Genomic DNA, 7958 nt, shown 5'->3' on the forward strand with positions numbered 1-7958 from the left:
TTGTTTTGTTAAAAAAAAAAAAAAAAAAAAAAAGATTTTAACAAACGAGACATTTAATTATATCTGTTTGTTTCAACGTGCTATTTTTAGTATTTTGGGTGTTTAATTACGCTTAAAAATTGGTCAACAAAAACCATTTTTGATAAACCGTAAAATACTTATATTTTCAATAAAATGGTTTACCTTTATTTTTTTTAAGGCGTAAAACATTTTCTTTCAACAGCTCATCACTTCAAGTTCAAACCCCCCCACCACACTATAGTACACTTTAGAATAGACACCACCACCACTCCCTCCAATACCAACCCCCATTAGTTCCAGAGCGGAAAAATGAAAATCGAAAAATCAATAGTTTTTCTAAAGAAAAAATATATATTGTTTTTCAGCTGAAAACGTTTTGGGTAAAAAAAAAATGTTTTTAAGTCAAAGAAGCTTTAAAAGAAAAGGGTAAATGTATAGTTTCTCGAAAAGATATTTCTATGGGTAGACACACAATTATGTTTAACAGTGACAGGAGATTGAAGTGTTAAATAGTTTCTTGAAGAAGAAGAAAATAAAAGGAATCCCAACCTCCAAAGTTCAATATACATGGGTGATGGGAGCAAGAAAATCAATTCAATTTAATAATTGAAACATACTCAGTCAATCGTAGAAAGGTATTTAAATCAGAAGGACATATCACAGCTTCAACGTTCCACCAACTTTAGGGATCCAGCCATTCATAGTCATTGGCTCTTTGCTGAGTCGCATTGGCATTCAGTTAGATCTCTGGAATTTGAACAGTAACAAGAACTTTTTGAGATGCCCATATTTCTTAAAGCCATTGTAAATACCTAGATATTCCTTGTTCTTTTCTCATTGAGTAAGCTGCATGCGGATTTTAGTGTCCATCCAAGGTTGCAAGGGATTCCTTCAGAAGTTTCTGAGCTTCTTCTCTTCTCCTGGACAAGCAAATGAGACAACTATCATTCTGAGTCACTGACCACCCAACCAAACTGCCTTATGACATGACATTATAACTTCATAGCTTTAATGAATCCAAATGTTGGGAAGAAACTTCCATTTGATTGTCAGTTAAAGAAAGAGGAAAATATAGCAACACTATGCTTAAGACGAGGCTTCAACCATTGCGGTATAGTGCTAAAAATATTCAGTAATCAGTAATGCATAATATAACATAAATGAGGCATATATTGCCGGACTACCTTAATTATTCTACAATTCCAAAAGAGCAAAATCAACTTCTTTCTTTTTGAAAGTTTATAGCCCCATCTGCTTCGGAAGACAACATCATCTTTGAAGTGGACATTTGCATTGTAGCAAGGGCCATCACTGAGGCTAGGGTTGTACATGCGGCATCCGCATAATGCAGTTATCACTTTTAGGTAACTGCATCCGCATCCCACATCATGTAATATCTGTGTGGTTATTGCGGTTATTAAATACAGTTATTAACCATTATCTGCATATCAGGTAATGGGCCTTTTGAGCCTATTTTAGTTTATGGGCCTTCTTCGGGTCTCTATTAGAGCCTATTTTAAACGATTTTGAAAATAGTTTGGACCTGTTTTTAGTGTTTTGGACATATTTTAGTGTTTTTTTTTTTTTTTTAAATAAGTGTTTTAGATGAAATCCATATCGTCGCGAGAGGAAGATGTTAGTGGCTCAATGAGAGTGTTGTGTCACGCGTGAGTGAGTCTGTAAGATATGAGATGAGAGAAAGAAAAAAGCCTAAACATAACCCTATACCAAATTCAAAACAACTCCGTTTTGGTGAATTTGTTTTTATATATATAAAGGGTATGCAGATGCGGTGAATACCCTAAAACCGCATCTACATACCCTAAAACCGCTATCCGCATCCCCATGTGCGTTTAGTGGTTTTTGCTAACCGCATCCGCATATGCGGATAAAAGATAATTGCAGATAATGGCTAGTTGCGGATAACGGCTAGTTGCGGTTAGTATCCGCCCGCATGCACAACTCTAACCGAGGCCATGATAACTGGGTTATATTGGGAATGGTTCATACATAATTGGTCTATCTAACATAAGTTGCCTTCTAATTTCAAGAAAAAGCTGGCAGTTAAGAGTCATGCTGAGCACCAAGAGAAGCTCATTTCAACCATCAATCTTCCTGTGCTTCCACATTCAAAATTATTGATATTTTCTAATACCACTACTACATTGTACCAGTCTACGAGGTCATGAACATTGTCTTTTTCAAGAGGAGAAAAAAAAACACTTCAACCTCATTATTCCTGTGTCTCATGTCAACATATCAAGGATTATGGCACTGTAATTCAGCTGAGCCAGGTCAAGGAGTAGACTGCTCGAGGTTACAGTGAGTATTAGAGCTCTACAGCAGGGCAGAGCTTGGTTTTTTTGTCTGACAAACAATCTCATACTGGCCTACTTTGACGGTTTCTAAAGAAGAGCATAAGCTAATAATTTCATAATCATACTTAGATAAATGAGCAAAGACCAAAATAGGATAGAGCTGGGCTTGTTTTTCTTGCATGTATTTTGTAAAAGTACATGTTAAAATACAAGTCCCACAGAGAGTTGATACATGGCATAAGAATGAAAACTTCATACCCTAAGAATCCTTCCTACACCCCCAAAAATCCTTCTTCCATGTTCTCCCAACCATTACTCCCCCCGGCCCAAAACCACAAACAGAATAGAACACAAGACCACACGACTATCATAGGGTTCAATTTCAACCTTTTTGGAACTAAAAACTGTGTTCAGTAGGTAAAATGAACTTATCACTTCAGTGATCTTAATTAAAAGCAAATTTTTCATTTGAAATGCTCAAAGGACAAAACAAGCTCATTTCCAATGTCTAGGAAAACAAAGCAGAATATTTACATTTTCTAGTGGTCATACCTCTTTATATCCTCCACAGCTTGTTTACGGCGTTGTATTTGGAGTTCTAGAATGTGAATTAGAGTCGCTCGGGCCTGTAGGGAAAAAGACATTAAATGTTGAAGTGGATAACGAAAAGCAACCAAAAAGATTCTCAAATGCTCAAAAAATAATTTACTTGATGGGGGCGCAATGAATTGAGAAGGTGGTGTAAGTTCTTGAATATAAGGGATATGTCCTCCACTCTCCTTGCATATTGTGATGGTCTCTCAACAAGAACATCCGCAAGCTCCAAAATGTGCAGCTGCAATTCTCTGTTAAGTGACCTCAATTCCTTCTTAAAATCTACAAAAGATAAATATTTCAAAGACAGCAACTTAAGAATTTGGTAGCCAAAAAAAAAAACTTGAAAAGAAAAGCATGACAGAGTACTGTACCACCAATCAAAGAAAAAAAAAAGGTAGAATACGCTACCAACTATTTATCTCCCCTACCAATTATTGCAATATATTTTGATGAAATACATGGGTAAGCAGATATTCAGTTTTAGAGTTACAATCTCTCTCTCACACCATATCACCCATCAAAGAAAAAAAGGGCACAATACACTACCAACCGTTTATCTCCCCTAGCAACTATTGTATCGTAATTTTGATGAACTGTGTAGATATTCAGCTGTCACAGAGTTACAAAATCTCTTTCTCTCCTACACACACACACACGTACAAACACACTAATGTATATATGTTTACAAACTATCTCAGTCATCGTATAATTTAAACAACTGTCCATTTTATTTGAAACAATTTCCTCAGTCTCTGCAGAATTTTTAGAAGGGCCCCATAGGTAGATAATGTGCTCAAGAGATTAACAGTAAGGGAAACCATGAAACCAGTTTCAAAGACAAGGGAAAGAGTTCCCCTAAAAATGCTGTATTTTACAGTTTTCATCAATAAGCTGGTAGGGAGGAATTACTACATATTCAAGAAGTACGATATAGAAGAGTGAAAAAGGCACTATTAGTATCCCAACCAACCCTTATTTCATATGAAAGATCTTTCATTCTTGGAAAAAGGACAGTATTTCTACAAAAAATTAGTACTTGCAAAAGATACATAAGCAAAACTGCTCCAGGATCATACCAATATTTGGCCCTTTTGCGTATAGCTGGCGCACTCCCTGCTCTTCCAAGCTTGGAAGCACATCATCAGTCTACATTAAAGAAATTTAAACAAACAAACAAAAAAGGCCATAAGAAAATTGATTATGGAATTATAAATAACAAGAAGGTCTCAATCATTCAATCATACATAAGCTCAAGGAATTTGTAAAATCCACATATCTCATTGCAAGAAAAACCACAATCCATGCAGTGGAGACCAACAAACTCAAACAGGAAATCTCCTTCTCTTTCTTTGAGAAAAACCAAGGGACAAATTTCTTCATTATGTTCAACATAAATTAACTTACACCTAAACCTTTAGGACCAAAAATTGCACTCGCAAGACAGGACTGAGAAATCAAAACTGTGACACATAAAGTTTGCATAAGAGAATGAAAAGATGGGGAATTCTCACGGTGTAGTTGCCGCCGAAACAAATGTATGTCCCTTCGATCGGAGGGGGAGGCTCCGGAGCCGATGTCGGATCTTGTAAGTAATCTTTGTAGAGTCTGTAATACGGCGGCGGTGGCGGGTATGTAGCTGTTGCCATTAACACCTCTTTCTAAACCAAACCCTAAACATCAAATAACTCAATTAAATTATAAATTAAAGTGAAAGCAGTTTCAGAAAATGACAATGAGGTGCTCATATATAAAAATTTGTGTTGGAAGCAAGGGTGGTCCAGTACCAAGCGTCGAAGTGGTGTATTGTGCGTAGCGAAGGCTCGAACGCGGGCGGCCTGAGAGTGCGTAACGCTGTGCCAAGTGCAGCGTGGGTGCAGCGAGAGAGAGGATCCGTGCAAAGCCGTGCGGCGGTGCCGCGAGCGAGAGGAGCACGGTGCGGCGTGAGAGCGATCGTGAGTGTTCTTTGTAGAAGAAGAAGGGCGTTTGGCTACAGGTGACTATCTGTCTATCTTCTCTTATTCTGGTTTAAGAAAGTCGACTGTTTGGCTGCGCGTGTTGGGCTGTCTTACTGTTGAATAGGATATCCTAATAGTATAAATTTACCACGTGGATTGAAAGGAAGTTGGGGATGCGAATGCGATGGACATGGATTCCGCGCCATGGATCATTGCACCCCCTGTCCGGGTGCTCTTCCTCCCCGATAAAGCCGACGTCTCCGAAGCCCTTCATCATCGCCATCGCTAATCTCGCAATCTTCAACCAACTTGATTGGGGTAAGCAGTGCGCAGAATTCTTTGCGGAAGTAGGGTTCCAACGACCCCTTAAACTCGCGATTTAGATAATCAAACTTCTCCTATCTGGAAATGATTTTAATTTGAAAAAAATATATATATATTTTGATTTCATTGTAGCTGAAATTGTTTGCAGGCATCTTTGGGGATGGATCTTCCTGCAAATGATGCAGAACTTGTACCGGAGAAGATTGAAGATGGGAAAGAGGAAGGCCCCTCATTCAAATGTGATCTATCTGATACAGAAATAGTTCACAAGATAGCCCAAGCGTTCCTCCCAGGATTAGCTTCAGCTTGTGTTGATAACACATCAGGTGGTATCTTCAAGAGCCCGGCTTCTGTAGCCGTTGATATGAGAAAAGAACTGGTGGACTATCTTACTCAGAGAAGTGAAAGTTTTATTGCTGAATTTGTTATCTTAGAAGCTGGTCCAGGGGCAGAAGCATCTGACCATCCCTACGATATTGTTTCTGATTTTGTTGATGATTTTGCTAGTTCTAAGAGGAACTTGTTCAGCCGGGTTTCAGGATGGCTACTGAGTGAAAAGAGGGAAGACAAGATAGATGATTTTGTTCAAGAGATGGAGATAAATGGGTTTTGGTTGTTAGATAAGAGAGAAGCCATTGCACATACTTTGCTCAAGAATGTTGACTTCAAGAATGCATTTCACTGTAACGGGAAATTCATGTCCGCAGAAGGGCTTGCTGAGCATGTTTGCCTCTGCAGCTTTAGATCTCTGACCTGCACAAATGAGGGCTGTAATGCCAGATTTTGTGCCAGTCACTTGGAGAAGCATGATTCAGTTTGTCCCTTCAAAATAGTTCCATGTGAGCAGATGTGCTCCGGCAGCATCATGAGACGCGAGATGGACAGGCATTGCATAACTGTTTGTCCAATGAAGCTTGTGAACTGCCCTTTCTATGCTTTGGGTTGTCAATCCGCTGTACCTTACTGTGTGATTGAACAACATTGTTCAGATACTATCCATTTTCACTTGCTATATGTTCTTCAAGTTATTCACAAAGAAGCATCTGAGGAGGATCTGAAACGACGGGTGGAGCAACTAGAACAGGTGAGCTTTAAGGTGTATTTTGATATGTTTTTGTTGGACGAATTCTTGAATTCAAATGGTAGCTGGATATTATGTGATAAAGACTACAAATTTTTTAATTCAAATAGTAGCTGGACATTATGTGATAAAGACAAGTTATCTGTCAGTGGCATGCATAAGAAATTATATATTTTGTATGTCAGCTTTTCTCAAAATTTGAAAGGAAATGTTTTATTTTCAATGGCTTCCTATGCTTTTTGTTCTGTTCTTCAATGAATTCAAACACAAATTTTCTCTTCTTTTTTCTGTGTTTTACCATTTTTCAGCTTCAGTGAGAAATGATAATAGAACATATCAAAGGTTAGGTTTTTGCTGGGCTTTTTTATGGGCTTAAGTTTGAAAGACAGGCCAAAATATTCGGTCACGTTATCTCTAAAATAATCTATGAATAAATCACAACTACGTTTACATTCTGTCTTCAGCTTCCCTTACTTTCAAGATGCTGTAATATTCAGACATGATAGATATACCAACTGCTCCCTTCTATTTAAGATAAAAAGCTTCTGTGCAATGTGCCAGGCAGCATCCTCTAGTTGGCTAGCTGAAGCTCGAGAGGTGAGATCTTTAACCTCCAAAGTCAAGGATCTTGAAGCAAAGCTAGGGCCGTTGGAAGTTCACATCAAGAACAAGGATAGTGAAGAGAATGTGGAGATTTCAAATATATCAAATGCCTTGGATGAAGCCCATATCAACAAGGACAGTCAAGAGAGAATGGGGACTTTAAATCTAGTAAATGCTTCGAGGGAAGCTGAAAGTCCAAGTTAGACCTGACAATCATGCTTTTTGTTTACAGACAATCCTATACATCATGAAATGAAAATCTTTTACCTTGCCAGAAAACAACCTTGCTTTTTCTTTTTTTTCTGTACCGTCTAACATCATTACGTCCATAACTATTTCATTTTAAGATCTTGATGTTCCTTTTTCCCTCGTGTACCTGTTTCTTTTTTCATATTTCATAGCCAATGATGGCCTCATGTTACCCATGGAATTTGATCAATTGGGGAAATTTGTTCCTTTCAGTCTGCAGATATACTGCTATTGACAATGTCTTTTCACTTTTTTCTTTTTTGTTTTTTTAACTTTCTAATTTCTTATCTTTTTTTTTTTTTCTTTTTTCTTTTTTTTTTGTATTTTTCTTATGTGGGGTGCTACATAGAATGATATGCCCAAATGTTATTGAGTGATCACTGAGTTATAGGGCTTTATACACCTTAGCTGAGTAGGAATTTGGTTTCTATTGGGTGTTTTAAACAGTATGTAGGCCTATAATTCTATTAGGGTTAGAAGTATGTGATGAGTGGACTTCATATACCCCACCTCCCCCCCTCCATACACAGAGACCTATATTCTTATTAATGAGAGAATTTGGCTTGGCCCAATTATGCAGACATTTTCAAATGACTTACATGCTGAATAGAAGTTTTTCAACAGGGAAATCTCTTTCAAGGTTGTCAACATATCAGACAGGTAAATTTGAGAGAAGAATCATGGCATCATTCTTCCGGGAAAGCAAAATGAAACATATTTTTTATGTAACATTCTTAACATAAAACCCTTTAGGTTCAGGAAACAAAGTATGACCAAAGAAGCTGTTAATAAGCATAGATCCCAGAAATA

The 7958-nt window shown here is 37.6% G+C and overlaps 2 protein-coding genes across 3 annotated transcripts; one reads left to right on the forward strand and one right to left on the reverse strand.

Annotated features, from left to right (window-relative positions):
* Positions 1-518: 518 nt before the first annotated feature.
* On the reverse strand, positions 519-4912 carry LOC132192188 (mediator of RNA polymerase II transcription subunit 7a). 2 transcript variants are annotated; one of them, XM_059607450.1, is made up of 7 exons: positions 4721-4912; positions 4448-4606; positions 4013-4082; positions 3049-3215; positions 2892-2965; positions 834-941; positions 519-739 (listed from the first exon to the last, which is right to left on the reverse strand). In XM_059607450.1, the coding sequence occupies exons 2-6, from the start codon at positions 4580-4582 to the stop codon at positions 881-883; spliced, it is 507 nt and encodes a 168-aa protein (XP_059463433.1). In that variant the 5' UTR covers positions 4583-4606; positions 4721-4912; the 3' UTR covers positions 519-739; positions 834-880. The 2 variants fall into 2 exon arrangements, with proteins under 2 accessions (XP_059463433.1, XP_059463432.1); XM_059607449.1 differs by having other exon boundaries at positions 519-941.
* Positions 4913-5059: 147 nt separating this feature from the next.
* On the forward strand, positions 5060-7355 carry LOC132191953 (uncharacterized). The gene is made up of 3 exons (XM_059607098.1): positions 5060-5209; positions 5364-6299; positions 6858-7355. Exons 2-3 carry the CDS (start codon positions 5376-5378, stop codon positions 7101-7103), a joined length of 1170 nt encoding a protein of 389 aa, XP_059463081.1. The 5' UTR covers positions 5060-5209; positions 5364-5375; the 3' UTR covers positions 7104-7355.
* Positions 7356-7958: the final 603 nt, after the last annotated feature.

This window comes from Corylus avellana, chromosome ca9 (assembly GCF_901000735.1).
Source record: "Corylus avellana chromosome ca9, CavTom2PMs-1.0".
Classification (NCBI taxonomy): Eukaryota; Viridiplantae; Streptophyta; class Magnoliopsida; order Fagales; family Betulaceae; genus Corylus; species Corylus avellana.

Excerpts from the sequence above, each read along its gene's own strand:
- LOC132192188 (XM_059607450.1), bottom strand. The coding sequence starts at position 4,582 with ATGGCAACAGCTACATACCCGCCACCGCCGCCGTATTACAGACTCTAC. Across the intron at positions 2,966-3,048 it reads ATTCATTGCGCCCCCATCAA|GCCCGAGCGACTCTAATTCA; the intron begins GTAAATTATTTT and ends TTTTCCCTACAG. Across the intron at positions 942-2,891 it reads GCTGTGGAGGATATAAAGAG|GAGAAGAGAAGAAGCTCAGA; the intron begins GTATGACCACTA and ends TTGCTTGTCCAG.
- LOC132191953 (XM_059607098.1), top strand. The coding sequence starts at position 5,376 with ATGGATCTTCCTGCAAATGATGCAGAACTTGTACCGGAGAAGATTGAA. Across the intron at positions 6,300-6,857 it reads GGGTGGAGCAACTAGAACAG|GCAGCATCCTCTAGTTGGCT; the intron begins GTGAGCTTTAAG and ends GCAATGTGCCAG.